We start from the raw sequence: 16,092 nt of genomic DNA, 5'->3' as shown, positions 1-16,092 counted from the left end.
GGGCCACCGCCATGATGTTGGTTGAGAACGACAGGGTGTTGTCCAGGATCACGCCAAGGTTCTTAGCGCTCTGGGAGGAGGACACAATGGAGTTGTCAACCGTGATGGCGAGATCATGGAACGGGCAGTCCTTCCCCGGGAGGAAGAGCAGCTCCGTCTTGCCGAGGTTCAGCTTGAGGTGGTGATCCGTCATCCACACTGATATGTCTGCCAGACATGCAGAGATGCGATTCGCCACCTGGTCATCAGAAGGGGGAAAGGAGAAGATTAATTGTGTGTCGTCTGCATAGCAATGATAGGAGAGACCATGTGAGGTTATGACAGAGCCAAGTGACTTGGTGTATAGCGAGAATAGGAGAGGGCCTAGAACAGAGCCCTGGGGGACACCAGTGGTGAGAGCGCGTGGCGAGGAGACAGATTCTCGCCACGCCACCTGGTAGGAGCGACCTGTCAGGTAGGACGCAATCCAAGCGTGGGCCGCGCCGGAGATGCCCAACTCGGAGAGGGTGGAGAGGAGGATCTGATGGTTCACAGTATCGAAGGCAGCCGATAGGTCTAGAAGCACTGATATTTAACCCTTTCTCCTAACCCTTTCTCCTCTGCTGAGTCTCCTCCTACACATCTCAACAGCCAGTGCATCTCTGTTGCTAGACAGAACCTTAGTGATATTTTTTATTTTTTTTAACCTTTATTTAACCAGGCAAGTCAGTTAAGAACAAATTCTTATTTTCAATGACGGCCTGGGAACAGTGGGTTAACTGCCTGTTCAGGGGCAGAACGACAGATTTGTACCTTGTCAGCTCGGGGGTTTGAACTCGCAACCTTCTGGTTACTAGTCCAACGCTCTAACCACTAGGCTACCCTGCCGCCCCATATCTGTTCTTCCTCACTTCATCTGACCTGACCTCTGCCCCAAAGTGCTCACTCCTCCCCAACTCACAGCTGTCATGGTGACTGGTACCAGACGGTGTCTCTTCTCCTCCCATTGGATCCCTGATGGCTAACAATAACATATCCGGACATAATGTAAACATTATACATTACCCTCTCTCCCTCAGTGACATATCCTGACCTAATGTAAACATTATACATTACCCTCTCTCCCTCAGTGACATATCCTGACATAATGTAAACATTATACATTACCCTCTCTCCCTCAGTGACATATCCTGACCTAATGTAAACATTATACATTACCCTCTCTCCCTCAGTGACATATCCTGACCTAATGTAAACATTATACATTACCCTCTCTCCCTCAGTGACATATCCTGACATAATGTAAATGTTTTACATTACCCTCCCTCAGTGACATATCCTGACATAATGCAAACGTTATACATTACCCTCTCTCCCTCAGTGACATATCCTGACATAATGTAAACGTTATACATTACCCTCTCTCCCTCAGTGACATATCCTGACATAATGTAAACGTTTTACATTACCCTCCCTCAGTGACATATCCTGACATAATGCAAACGTTATACATTACCCTTTCTCCCTCAGTGACATATCCTGACATAATGTAAACGTTATACATTACCCTCTCTCCCTCAGTGACATATCCTGACATAATGTAAACGTTATACATTGCCCTCTCTCCCTCAGTGACATATCCTGACATAATGTAAACATTTTACATTACCATCTCTCCCTCAGTGACATATCCTGACATAATGTAAACATTATACATTACCCTCCCTCAGTGACATATCCTGACATAATGTAAACGTTATACATTACCCTCTCTCCCTCAGTGACATATCCTGACATAATGTAAATGTTATACATTACCCTCTCTCCCTCAGTGAGATATCCTGACATAATGTAAACGTTTTACATTACCCTCCCTCAGTGACATGAATAAGTATATTTCATAAGTCAAGAAATCAGAGCCCAACACTGTATTTAGGAAAAAGACAGTAATTCAGGGTAATGTTCTTATACCAGGCTTTTTATTTGTCAGCGTTGGCTGTTACTATACAAAACATAGACTTATCTGAGAGCAACAACTTCCAGAACACATTGCTGAATATGTATAGCTATCCAGACGACAAAGTCAGAAATTAAGATCATACCGTTAGAAAATAAATGATGGCAATAACTTATCGACATGTTATGAATAACATTATAAGCACGTCTCCTTACATCTGCCTTATCTTATTCATCTAAAATGATCCACATTAGTTGTATTCTAAAGAATGTCCTATTTCTGTCATGTAACGAATGTCTGAAAAGCTGGAGACCAGTGTTGCTTTAATTGAATATGTAAAACGACAAAGATATGTTAAAACAAGGTTTGATGAAGTTAAGTATTAACATCCTATGACATTAAAGTCCCTAGAGTTACTGTTTAAGGGATAGTTCAGCCATATTACAAAATGACATATTGGTTTCCTTACCCTGCAAGCAGTCTATGGGCAAAGTATGACAGCAATCCATGCTTTCGTTTAGTTTCCCTGACACTACTAACATTTTAGCATTTGTGGTACAAATCCCATTCAAGTCACAGGAATGATGTTATAATTTTCACGGATCATGTTCATATTATCTACTGTATAAGTGACTTTGTTGAGCTTCACAATCAATTTAAGATACTTTTGGATTATTTGGACATGATGCATGAAAAATGCTAATATCGGTCGCATGACTTGAATGGGATTTGAGCCACAAATGCTAAAACATTAGAATGTGGGAACAGTGCCAGGGAACAGTGCCAGGGAACAGTGCCAGGGAACAGTGCCAGGGAACAGTGCCAGGGAACAGTGCCAGGGAACAGTGCCAGGGAACAGTGCCAGGGAACAGTGCCAGGGAACAGTGCCAGGGAACAGTGCCAGGGAACAGTGCCAGGGAACAGTGCCAGGGAACAGTGCCAGGGAAACGTAACCAAATCTTGGATTGCCGTCGTACCTTGGCCATAGACTGCTTACAGGGTAAGGAAACCAAAATGTCATGTTTCTAATTTGTGTGAACTATCCCTTTAAGTAATGTGCTTCAAGAAAGTAGTGTGTCCCCTCATTGAATTGTAGAGGTTAAAGTGAAGGTGCAGTCTGCAGAAATGATCATGAAAATGTAACAAATCCTCCTACGGTTCATAATAGAACACTGCCCGTTGACAGCAGGTCAGTATCAACACAATCAGAGACGGAGAGGGACAGATAGGTAACAGCACAAATGTGTTTTCCTTTTCATAACATTCCCTTTCTCTAGTAGTAATGAGTATCCACTGGATATGGTACAAGACACACTTCATTCAAGATGAATAACTTGTAAATACATTCAGTGTGGTGGGCGGCTTACAAAAATATGGAACAGGTAAATCATTTCAAAAATTGAAATTATTGGAAAGCATTTCATAATTGACTACTTAAATATGTATATCCTGTATTACATATATCATTGCAGTTATATTTTAGTGGTACAATATATAATACACATTTAATTCTCAAATCAGAGACATTGACACAGACATTCAGTCATCTCTTTAAACTGCTGAAGTATCAAATACATGTTTTTAGCAATAATAGTTTAAATCTGTATGTCTCTCAAAACGATCCAGTATTCTGTTTACCATTGCTGATCATGTTCTGTAGACTTAATCTTTCTAGCCTATAATTGTATCATACATTCATATACAGTATATCAGACAGCTGGGTTCAAATAGTTACTGATGTCCGTCTCTTTCCTATTCCATTTCATGAATCTTTGCATTTCTATAAATGGTATAACATTTTTATTTACAAATATATAAAAACAAAACCATTGATCCAGTATAGCTTAATTTGTCTGTTCCAGAGGAACACTCTATAGCCATGAAATATACAAAGTTGGACATTCAAACTACACTGTCACGTATTAAAGCCCTGTATGCTCAACTCTGCAGACAACCTAATTCCCACAATATACAGTTCTTGAATTACAAAAATGGAAATGCTATGAGTGCATTTGTGTGTATGTGTTTGTGCATGTATGCGGATTTTCGCATGCGCTCCTGTCCGTGTGTGTGTGAGAGAGATAGAAAGTGTGTGTGTGTCTGCCTGCCTGCCTGCCTGCCTGTCTGCCTGCCAACCCTTCTTCCTGTCTCTCTGATCACCAGGCCAGGGGTGAGGCCATTCTTGGGCTCCTGGGACTCCTAGGAGGGTTCTCATTGGCCTGGTTCTCACTAAGAGCTCTCTGAAAAACAACAATAAAACATTGTCAGACCAGACAAAAACATGCAGTACCATTACTACTACCGTCTTGATAGCACTTCTTGATAGCACTACATACTTGTCTATTTCAGAGGTCTCTTTCAAACTCTAGGCGGTTCACCTCAAACTTGGCGAGGAACTCAGTGAATATCCCAAAGAACGACTCTGTGTTGGTGGCTTGGCTGTCCTCTCCGAAGAAGGAGGCTGTCTTGGACCACTCCTCCATGGCCCTCTGCTGCAGGGACTCCAGAGACTGTAGTGCTGGGTGGATGTTCTCCAGGAAGCCCTGCTCATAGGGAAGTCAAGGATACAACAGCCAGAGGTAGGAGCTACAGTACATATTGGTGGTGGATGGGGTGAGAGACCCCCATGTAAAGGGCTATTTTACAGCATGCATACTCTCACACCTGTGAATATAGAAGCCTGTAATGAATTATGTAATGAATCTCTCTCTCTCAGGTTAGTTGTGAAAGATACACTCATGACTGCAGCGAAGCGGTCATCTGCTGTAGCAGGCATTTTCTGGCAGGCAGATCGGATGTCCTGGATAGTGGTGTGAAGGTCGTTCAGGTCAGATGTGATGGTCCTCTGGTTCACTACAGAGAGTGAGAGAGTGAGATGGGAGAGAGAGAGAGAGAAAGAAAGAGAGAGCAGGGGGAAGAACAAAGGTGGAAGAGTGCTTATGGAAAAACAGGATTACATATTTAATCTATTCATTTACACGCAATAGGTAAACATTACATGTAACACAACATGCAGTACATGAAACACTACACCCGACACACAAAAGAAAATGCACACATGAAGAAACTGCTACTCAGTTTACCTTTGGCTGCCAGGGGAACCGTGGTGAGGTCCTTGGCAAAATCCAGGACGTTGGGAAAGTGAAGACACAGTGACTTGACAAGGATGTGCAGAAACGTAGATTTCCCATCCACTGTTTTTGTGGTGCCGAGCTACAAGAAACAGTAGTGCATTAGTGACAGTGTCCGTGGGTTAACAACAGTGAAGTAAAGAAATGTGATAGGAATACAGGCCAATGTCCATGAGGAGCTCACCTCAGTGAGGAAGTTGATCTTAAACCCGGTGGTTTTGTTGCCGGTCTTCGGCTGACCGTTGTTCAGATAGTTCCCCATCGCCAGCACAAACTAAGGAAACATTTGACACAGTTCGCATATAGCTTGTATTTAGTTTAGGATTGAAACAGCAACATTACCACTTTAAGGCTGAACATTACCCACAATAACACTATATTTTCCACTCAGGGAATAAATCAGAAAATCAAATCAAATCAAATTTTATTTGTCACATACACATGGTTAGCAGATGTTAATGCGAGTGTAGCGAAATGCTTGTGCTTCTAGTTCCGACAATGCAGTAATAACCAACAAGTAATCTAACTAACAATTCCTAAACTACTGTCTTATACACAGTGTAAGGGGATAAAGAATATGTACATAAGGATATATGAATGAGTGATGGTACAGAGCAGCATAGGCAAGATACAGTAGATGGTATCGAGTACAGTATATACATATGAGATGAGTATGTAAACAAAGTGGCATAGTTAAAGTGGCTAGTGATACATGTATTACATAAGGATGCAGTCGATGATATAGAGTACAGTATATACGTATGCATATGAGATGAATAATGTAGGGTAAGTAACATTATATAAGGTAGCATTGTTTAAAGTGGCTAGTGATATATTTACATCATTTCCCATCAATTCCCATTATTAAAATGGCTGGAGTTGAGTCAGTGTGTTGGCAGCAGCCACTCAATGTTAGTGGTTGCTGTTTAACAGTCTGATGGCCTTGAGATAGAAGCTGTTTTTCAGTCTCTCGGTCCCAGCTTTGATGCACCTGTACTGACCTCACCTTCTGGATGATAGCGGGATGAACAGGCAGTGGCTCGGGTGGTTGTTGTCCTTGATGATCTTTATGGCCTTCCTGTAACATCGGGTGGTGTAGGTGTCCTGGAGGGCAGGTAGTTTGCCCCCGGTGATGCGTTGTGCAGACCTCACTACCCTCTGGAGAGCCTTACGGTTGTGGGCGGAGCAGTTGCCGTACCAGGCGGTGATACAGCCCGCCAGGATGCTCTCGATTGTGCATCTGTAGAAGTTTGTGAGTGCTTTTGGTGACAAGCCGAATTTCTTCAGCCTCCTGAGGTTGAAGAGGCGCTGCTGCGCCTTCTTCACGGTGCTGTCTGTGTGAGTGGACCAATTCAGTTTGTCTGTGATGTGTATGCCGAGGAACTTAAAACTTGCTACTCTCTCCACTACTGTTCCATCGATGTGGATGGGGGGTGTTCCCTCTGCTGTTTCCTGAAGTCCACAATCATCTCCTTAGTTTTGTTGAGTGTGAGGTTATTTTCCTGACACCACACTCCGAGGGCCCTCACCTCCTCCCTGTAGGCCGTCTCGTCGTTGTTGGTAATCAAGCCTACCACTGTTGTGTCGTCCGCAAACTTGATGATTGAGTTGGAGGCGTGCGTGGCCACGCAGTCGTGGGTGAACAGGGAGTACAGGAGAGGGCTCAGAACGCACCCTTGTGGGGCCCCAGTGTTGAGGATCAGCAGGGAGGAGATGTTGTTACCTACCCTCACCACCTGGGGGCGGCCCGTCAGAAAGTCCAGTACCCAGTTGCACAGGGCGGGGTCGAGACCCAGGGTCTCGAGCTTGATGACGAGCTTGGAGGGTACTATGGTGTTGAATGCCGAGCTGTAGTCGATGAACAGCATTCTCACATAGGTATTCCTCTTGTCCAGATGGGTTAGGGCAGTGTGCAGTGTGGTTGAGATTGCATCGTCTGTGGACCTATTTGAGCGGTAAGCAAATTGGAGTGGGTCTAGGGTGTCAGGTAGGGTGGAGGTGATATGGTCCTTGACTAGTCTCTCAAAGCACTTCATGATGACGGAACTGAGTGCTACGGGGCGGTAGTCGTTTAGCTCAGTTACCTTAGCTTTCTTGGGAACAGGAACAATGGTGGCCCTCTTGAAGCATGTGGGAACAGCAGACTGGTATAGGGATTGATTGAATATGTCCGTAAACACACCAGCCAGCTGGTCTGCGCATGCTCTGAGGGCGCGGCTGGGGATGCCGTCTGGGCCTGCAGCCTTGCGAGGGTTAACACGTTTAAATGTTTTACTCACCTCGGCTGCAGTGAAGGAGAGACCGCATTTTTCTGTTGTAGGCAGTGTCAGTGGCACTGTATTGTCCTCAAAGCGGGCAAAAAAGTTATTTAGTCTGCCTGGGAGCAAGACATCCTGGTCCGTGACTGGGCTGGATTTCTTCCTGTAGTCCGTGATTGACTGTAGACCCTGCCTCTTGTGTCTGAGCCGTTGAATTGGGATTCTACTTTGTCTCTGTACTGACACTTAGCTTGTTTGATAGCCTTACGGAGGGAATAGCTGCATTGTTTGTATTCAGTCATGTTACCAGACACCTTGCCCTGATTGAAAGCAGTGGTTCGCGCTTTCAGTTTCACGCGAATGCTGCCATCAATCCAAGGTTTCTGGTTAGGGAATGTTTTAATCGTTGCTATGGGAACGACATCTTCAACGCAAGTTCTAATGAACTTGCACACCGAATCAGCGTATTCGTCAATGTTGTTATTTGACGCAATACGAAACATGTCCCAGTCCACGTGGTGGAAGCAGTCTTGGAGTGTGGAGTCAGCTTGGTCGGACCAGCGTTGGACAGACCTCAGCGTGGGAGCTTCTTTTTTAAACTTTTGTCTGTAGGCAGGTATCAGCAAAATGGAGTCGTGGTCAGCTTTTCCGAAAGGGGGGCGGGGCAGGGCCTTATATGCGTCGCGGAAGTTAGAGTAACAGTGATCCAAGGTTTTTCCGCCCCTGGTTGCGCAATCGATATGCTGATAAAATTTAGGGAGTCTTGTTTTCAGATTAGCCTTGTTAAAATCCCCAACAACAATGAGTGCAGCCTCCGGATAAATGGTTTCCAGTTTGCAAAGAGTTAAATAAAGTTCGTTCAGAGCCATCGATGTGTCTGCTTGGGGGGATATATACGGCTGTGATTATAATCGAAGAGAATTCTCTTGGTAGATAATGCGGTCTATATTTGATTGTGAGGAATTCTAAATCAGGTGAACAGAAGGATTTGAGTTCCTGTATGTTTCTTTCATCGCACCATGCCTCGTTAGCCATAAGGCATACACCCCCACCCCTCTTCTTACCAGAAAGGTGTTTGTTTCTGTCGGCGCGATGCGTGGAGAAACCCGTTGGCTGCACCGCTTCGGATAGCGTCTCTCCAGTGAGCCATGTTTCCGTGAAGCACAGAACGTTACAGTCTCTGATGTCCCTCTGGAATGCTACCCTTGCTCGGATTTCATCAACCTTGTTGTCAAGAGACTGGACATTGGCAAGAAGAATGCTAGGAAGTGGGGCACGATGTGCCCGTCTCCGTAGTCTGACCAGAATACCGCCACGTTTCCCTCTTTTTCGGAGGGAAACGTGGCGGAGCATCCTGTTCATTGCTGTTTATGTGTTTGGGCTACTGCCGATCCTTAACCTTCCTGGTATGTCTGTGGCTCAAGCTAAAACGTTGGTAAAGCCAAACAAATGCATTTCCATTCTCTCCATTCTTAGCACCGAATGAGACTGTTGTTGGTTTTATCTTATCAGAATCATGCTGGCGGGTGACAAGTTCAAGTTGAAGAAGTTGCATTGCTCTTCCTAGTGATTGTACATGTCAGAGTGCATAACTGTATACCTCCAGTATCTTGGCCAGTTTCTTGCTGGTCTTGAGCTCCATGGAGGCGTTGTAGATACAGTCGTAGCCGCCCCTCATCTCCTCTGTCTTCTCCTGCAGGGTGCTTTTGAAGTGGAGGCTTCTCAGACGAGTCTTGTACTCTGGTACTGACAGCATCTATGACATTATGCATACACACACACACACACACACACACACACACACACACACACACACACACACACACACACACACACACACACACACACACACACACACACACATGCAAAGACACACAATTACAAACGAGGAAACAGAAAACCAGCAACAACACCTACAACCAAACTCACATTTGATGACTGTGAGCAACCAACAAACCCTACTACTACTACTACTATTACTACTACTACTTCTGCTGCCAATACTATTACTACCACTATTATTACTACTACTTCTATTACTACTACTACTTCTATTACTACTACTTCTATTACTACTACTACTTCTATTACTATTACTACTATATTACTACTACTACTTCTATTACTACTACTACTTCTATTACTACTACTTACTTCTGCTGCCACTACTACTACTAGTACTTCTATTACTACTACTACTACTACTTCTATTACTACTACTACTTCTATTACTACTACTACTTCTGCTGCCACTACTACTACTAGTACTTCTATTACTACTACTACTTATATTACTACTACTACTTCTATTACTACTACTACTTATATTACTACTACTACTTCTGCTGCCACTACTACTACTAGTAGTTCTATTACTACTCCTACTTCTGCTGCCACTACTATTACTACTTCTATTACTACTACTACTTCTATTACTACTACTACTTCTATTACTACTACTACTTCTATTACTACTACTTCTATTACTACTACTACTTCTGCTGCCACTACTACTACTACTACTTCTATTACTACTACTACTGCTGCCACTACTACTACTTCTATTACTACTACTACTTCTGCTGCCACTACTACTACTAGTACTTCTATTACTACTACTACTTCTATTACTACTACTACTTATATTACTACTACTACTTCTGCTGCAACTACTACTACTACTACTTCTATTACTACTACTACTTATATTACTACTACTACTTCTATTACTACTACTACTGCTGCCACTACTACTACTTCTATTACTACTACTACTTCTGCTGCCACTACTATTACTACTTCTATTACTACTACTACTTCTGCTGCCACTACTACTACTTCTATTACTACTACTACTTCTATTACTACTACTACTTCTGCTGCCACTACTATTACTACTTCTATTACTACTACTACTTCTGCTGCCACTACTACTACTACTACTTCTATTACTACTACTACTTCTGCTGCCACTACTACTACTACAACTTCTATTTATACTACTACTTATATTACTACTACTTCTATTCCTGCTACTATTCCTACTACTACTACTACTACTACTGCTGCTGCTACTACTACTACAACAACAACTACTACAACAACAACTACTACTAATTATACTACTACTACTACCACTACTACTACTAATACTAGTACCCAATTTTCATACTTGACTAAAAGTAAAGATACCTTAATAGAAAATCAGTTAAAGTTAAAGTCTAAAAGTATTTGGTTTTAAATATACTTAAGTATCAAAAGTAAATGTCATTGCTAAAATATACTTAAGTAACACAAATGCTTAGTTTGTAAATGATAAGTGTTGGAAGTGCCCCTGACTATCCGTAAAAAAAACAAAAACAAAAAATGATGCCGTCTGGTTTTTGAAATGTATTTATACTTTAACTTTGAATTTTGAGACTTGAGTATTGATGGATTCTGGGTACTAACTCCTAAACTTTGGATAGGGGTTAATTATCAGGTATCCTATTGAAATATTGAGTGCTTAGGTTTAGAGGGTCTACACCAGAAGTTAATGGTTGTCTGTAGGAGGAAGGTATATAGTGTGCGATTAAGCTTGGAATGTGCTGAGAGCAGGGCAAGTGATCATGTGGCAGGCATTGACAAGGGGAGAGAGCCATGGATTAGTGATGAAAGGGGTCGAGGTCAGGTGAGGTCACGTTAAGAGAGAAAGAAAAGTTTATCAGTAAAGATACAATGTTCGTTCAGATGTGTAGGAGGAGATTCAGCCAATGAGGAAGGGTTAAATATCAGTGCTTGTGTGAACAATGTCTTTGTCTAATGCAGCTGTATTGATCCTCTGGGAAGAATAAACTTAGTTTGTGCTTTCATAGTGTCCACTGTGTTTTTACTCTGAGAATTAGAACCTAACAGTATCAAAAGTGTATGTCATTGCTAAAATATACTTAAGTATCAAAATTCAAAGTAAAGGTGTAAATACACTTCAAATTCCTTATATAAAGTAAACCAGACCCAGAGGCAGTAGGGATGACCAGGGATGTTGTGTGTGTGAATTAGACTATTTTCCTGTACATCATTTTCTTTGGGAATGTAGTGAAGTAAAAGTAAATGTAGTCAAAAATATAAATAGTAAAGTAAAGTACAAATATACAAAAAATGACTTATGTAGTACTTTCAAGTATCTTTACTTAAGTACTTTACACCACTGAGTACTACTACTCCTACTTTCACCCACATTATACCACAACAAAACGACACAAATACATCCATAAAGATCCCCCAAACTTTGACTGTACGTTTGTCTATTCCATGTGTAACTCTGTGTTGTTTGTGTCGCACTGCTTTGCTTTATCTTGGCCAGGTCGCAGTTGTAAATGAGAGCATGTTCTCAACTGGCCTATCTGGTTAAATAAAGGTGACATTTTTTTTAAATTGCTGAGTCTTCTCCCTGCAGTCTAGGCCCAGTACCTGTAGTACAAACTGGTCAGGCTCGCTGAGTTTGGCTGGGTCCTCGCTGTACTGTTCATACTGCTTGACCTCCTCTGCATCGGGGGCGTACAGCAGCAACTGCTTGATGTGGGTCGGCTCCAGCCGCTCTGTGGCCATGGTCATCAGCACCTGGCGTAGTTCGCCCGGGGACAGCTTCAGGTGGGCAATCAGGATGGCTGGAGGTCAGGGGTCAAGAGATCAAAGGGTCAAATATCCGAGGCCACAGTAACAGTGTAACATAGTCTCATGGTTTCAGTCAACACAGACTATATTAGAACAATAACATAAGATCTGAAGTGCAGTGTAACACAGCACAGCCTGGAACAATGTAGCGTCCTCCTCGCGTTCTCCACTTTCATACTTACATGCGTTGTAGGCCTTCTTATGGGACAGAATCTCAACGACGTCTTTCTTCTTGAAGGTCTCCGACTGAGGGGCTGGGTCTGGAAGAGACACTGACACAGAACATCATGTGGGAAACATGAGGGAAACAGAGAAACATGAGAAGAGGCAGAAAGACGAAGTGATTGACACAGAGAGGGAGAGGCAGAAAGGAAGAGTGTGAAGACAAAGATCAAGGGAGAAAGAGACTGCTAAGGAGCAGAAAATGTCCATATCAGGATTTTCAATGTACTGTATTTCTAAACCCATAATTTCAAGTATTGGGCTTAAATGGGTCAGTGAAGTGCCTATGGCGGTAACGCTGCTGTCATTCGTCAGAGGGACCACTGATCAAAAGCAAATCAAAACCATGGTGGGCTTCACACACATTGTTCAAGATGAAGAAGTATTCATATTAGACACACTAGGCAAGAACTGACTGGTGGTGGTATGTACATGGTTTTGTGGAAGGAACCTCCACACGTACAGTATGTACAAACATACTGTATGCACACTAACATATGCATTATGCATGTATACACACAAACAGCCACGTTCACATACATACGTGGGCACATTATACTCACTGGGGTTCTTTTGTGTCCCAAAGTGCAGTTCCAGATCCAGATACTTCACCATGTCATTCAGTTTGTCATAATCCGAATCCTCCCCCAACTGCAACACCCAGATTAAAAACAGGCATTATGTACCTTATGCACCGTCTACTCATTAAGTTCAAGCTAATGCTTGTCATTTCAGAAATTGACTGCTTATTTCTTTTTTTTTACGGAATTGTTGTAAATCAAAAACCCTGACCCAACCCTGACTAACTCACCTGTCCCAACCTTGACTAACTCAGCTGTCGCAACCCTGACTAACTCACCTGTTCTAACCTTGACTACTCACCTGTCCCAACCTTGACCAACTCAGCTGTTGCAACCCTGACTAACTCACCTGTCCCAACCTTGACTAACTCAGCTGTCGCAACCCTGACTAACTCACCTGTTCTAACCTTGACTACTCACCTGTCCCAACCTTGACTAACTCAGCTGTCGCAACCCTGACTAACTCACCTGTTCTAACCTTGACTACTCACCTGTCCCAACCTTGACCAACTCAGCTGTCGCAACCCTGACCAACTCACCTGTCCAAACCCTGACTAACTCCAGTCCAAACTGTGGCTGACATACCTGTCCCAATCCTGACTAACTTACCTGTCCCCATCCAACTTCACCTAACAAAGTTCACCTTTCCCACCCTGACTAACACACCTGTCCAAACCCTGACTAACTCCAGTCCAAACTGTGGCTGACATACCTGTCCCAATCCTGACTAACTCACCTGTCTCAATGCTGACTAACTCATCTATCCAATATGTGACTAACTCACCTGTCCCCAGATGGTGCCCTCAGAGTTCTCCACCTGTTCCCAGCGCAGCCTCTTTACACTCATATGATTGGAGTCCATCCTCGGAAGGCCTGGGCGAGGCAGCGGAGGAGGGGTTCCAGGAGAGGGCAGGGGCGGAGGAGGAGGGGGCTCTTGTTTCCCCAACTGGTCCAAGTTATTCTGGGACTGGGAATGCTGCTTGGGCTGAGGTTGGGGCTGGGGTTGGTGGTGGGAGTGGTGGTGAGACTGAGATTGACTGAATAGCCGCTGAGAAGGCTGGGACTGAGGACGACCCTGGTTGGAGGGGTGGACCTGGTGGGTTTGGTGGTGTTGGGGCAGAGGCTGGAAGGTGGACAGGGTGGGCTGGTGGGGTGGAAGGGGCTGGAAGGTAGACAGGGTGGCCTGGGGGTGGTGGCGCTGCTGGATGGGCTGGTGGATTAGGTGGATCTGATGGAGCTCTGGCTGAGTGGGCTGGGGAGGGACCTGGTGGTGGATGTGCTGGATCTGGGGAGTGTGGTGGTAAGTCTGCTGGATGGAGTGGGGACGCTGGGGGGATGGCTGGTGAGTGCGATGAGACTTGAGAGATTGACGAGTCTGTTGACCCTGGTGGCTGGCCTGGGAAGATGGGTGAGTCTGATGGCTCTGAAGAGACTGGTGGATCTCCTGATCCAGATGTACGGGTAGTGATGCAGGCTGATCTTGGTGGATCTGATGAGCTTGGTGAAGGAGCTCCGTGGATGAGAGGTGCTGCTGGATCTGATGAGCTTGGTGAAGGAGCTCTGTGGATGAGTGGTGAGGTTGGTGAAGAAGTTCCATGGAGGAGTGGTGCTGCTGGACCCGATGAGCTTGGTGAAGGAGCTCCATGGATGAGTGGTGCTGCTGGTCTTGTTGAGCTTGGTGAAGGAATTCCATGGAGGAGTGGTGCTGCTGGACCTGCTGAGCTTGGTGAAGGAATTCTATGGAGGAGTGGGGCTGCTGGACCTGCTGAGCTTGGTGAAGGAGCTCCATGGAGGAGTGGTGCTGCTGGACCTGATGAGCTTGGTGAAGGAGCTCCATGGAGGAGTGGTGCTGCTGGACCTGCTGAACTTGGTGAAGGAGCTCCATGGAGGAGTGGGGCTGCTGGACCTGTTGAGCTTGGTGAAGGAGCTCCATGGAGGAGTGGTGCTGCTGGACCTGCTGAGCTTGGTGAAGGAGCTCCATGGAGGAGTGGTGCTGCTGGACCTGATGAGCTTGCTGAAGGCGCTCCATGGATGAGTGATGTGACTGTGTATGAATACTCTGATAGATTGCCTCCGAGTACTGACTCTGTTGATCTGGATGGACAGGGGAATGGGCTGGGGGATTGTGAGGTGATGTGGCTGAGTGAGACTGACGTCGGCTCTGACGACGAGTCTGTTGTTGAGCTTGGTGCATCTGGTAGAGTGAGGGTTCTGGGTGGTTTGGGAGGTCTGGATGGGTGTGGGCTGCCTCTGGAGAGGGGAGGGGGGGCAGGGACTGGTGAAGCTGCTGCAGAGGGTATGCTTTGTGCGAGGACTGGGCAGGCAGTGACTGGTGCCCCTGGTAAATACTTTGCTCCTGGTACGCTTGTTGCTCCTGGTATGATTGATGCTTCTGTAACGCTTGTTGTTCTTGATGTGCTTGTTGCTCCTGGAATGCTTGTCGCTCCTGGTGCGCTTGATGTGCTTGTTGCTCCTGGTAAGCTTGTTGTTCCTGGTACGCTTGTCGCTCCTGGTGCGCTTGTTGTGCTTGTTGCTCCTGGTAAGCTTTTTGTTCCTGAAATGCTTGTTGCTTCTGGAATGCTCGTTGCTCCTGGTACACTTGTCGCTCCTGGTACGCTTGTTGCACTTGTTGGTCCTGGTAAGCTTGTTGGTCCTGGTAAGCTTGTTGTTCCTGGTAAGCTTGTTGCTCCTGGTACGCATTTTGTTCCTGCATTGCAGAGTGGGCTAGCAGGTCCTCCCGGGTGGGAAGCACCTTGTGAATAGACTGGCGTTTGGGCGGTGGGTTGGAGCGAGGAGGAGGGGGCGGAGGTGGCCCGTGGTGGCGGCGGAAAGGCAGTTGTATTCTGGGAGACTGTTCAGGGGTGGCGGTATAGCTTGGGGGTGGAGGAGGATCATTGAATTGGATGGGCGGAGGTGGCGGGGGAGTCATGGGGGGAGGGGGTATGTGTTCGGAGGAGGAGGAGTAGGTGAGGGAGGAGGCGTCCTCTCCGCTGCTGCCCTGGCACTCGCTGGGGCTGCTCAGCTCAGGGGGTATTATGAAACCCCCATCTCCATCTTCATCATCCACCTCCACCTCCTCATCCTCATCCTCATCATCTGGGAAGCTCATCTGGACAACATCCTGGCATTACCACCAATTACATAGATTCATTAAGGCTTGGGCCATTGATCCAGTGTCATTTATAGTCTTATGTGCTTTACGGTAGAGTTTCTTAATAGAAACACACAAATTATATATACTAAAAACAGAAAAACAAACTTTTAAGTGAGAAGTAGGCATTGGCCTGAAGCCGAAAAAGAAATGCACATGA

At 45.0% G+C, this 16,092-nt stretch overlaps 1 protein-coding gene across 2 annotated transcripts in view; it reads right to left on the bottom strand.

The window, feature by feature from the left end:
- Window positions 1-1,936: 1,936 nt before the first annotated feature.
- grid2ipa (glutamate receptor, ionotropic, delta 2 (Grid2) interacting protein, a) overlaps window positions 1,937-16,092 on the bottom strand; it is a 66,148-nt gene continuing 51,992 nt past the window's right edge. The window contains exons 15-24 of one of the 2 annotated variants that reach the window (XM_064986994.1): window positions 13,566-15,902; window positions 12,764-12,851; window positions 12,161-12,250; window positions 11,775-11,971; window positions 8,926-9,081; window positions 5,252-5,341; window positions 5,020-5,149; window positions 4,671-4,789; window positions 4,315-4,479; window positions 1,937-4,176 (exon numbers count right to left, since the gene is read on the bottom strand). In XM_064986994.1, the coding sequence (XP_064843066.1) occupies window positions 4,093-4,176; window positions 4,315-4,479; window positions 4,671-4,789; window positions 5,020-5,149; window positions 5,252-5,341; window positions 8,926-9,081; window positions 11,775-11,971; window positions 12,161-12,250; window positions 12,764-12,851; window positions 13,566-15,902 (3,456 nt within the window). In that variant the 3' untranslated portion in view covers window positions 1,937-4,092. Of the gene's footprint in view, window positions 4,177-4,272; window positions 4,480-4,670; window positions 4,790-5,019; window positions 5,150-5,251; window positions 5,342-8,925; window positions 9,082-11,774; window positions 11,972-12,160; window positions 12,251-12,763; window positions 12,852-13,565; window positions 15,903-16,092 lie in introns of both variants that reach the window. The other variant, XM_064986993.1, reaches the window with a different exon arrangement.

The sequence above is a fragment of the Oncorhynchus masou genome, chromosome 14, assembly GCF_036934945.1.
Source record: "Oncorhynchus masou masou isolate Uvic2021 chromosome 14, UVic_Omas_1.1, whole genome shotgun sequence".
In the NCBI taxonomy this organism is placed as follows: Eukaryota; Metazoa; Chordata; class Actinopteri; order Salmoniformes; family Salmonidae; genus Oncorhynchus; species Oncorhynchus masou.
This window is presented reverse-complemented; position numbering and strand designations above follow the sequence as displayed.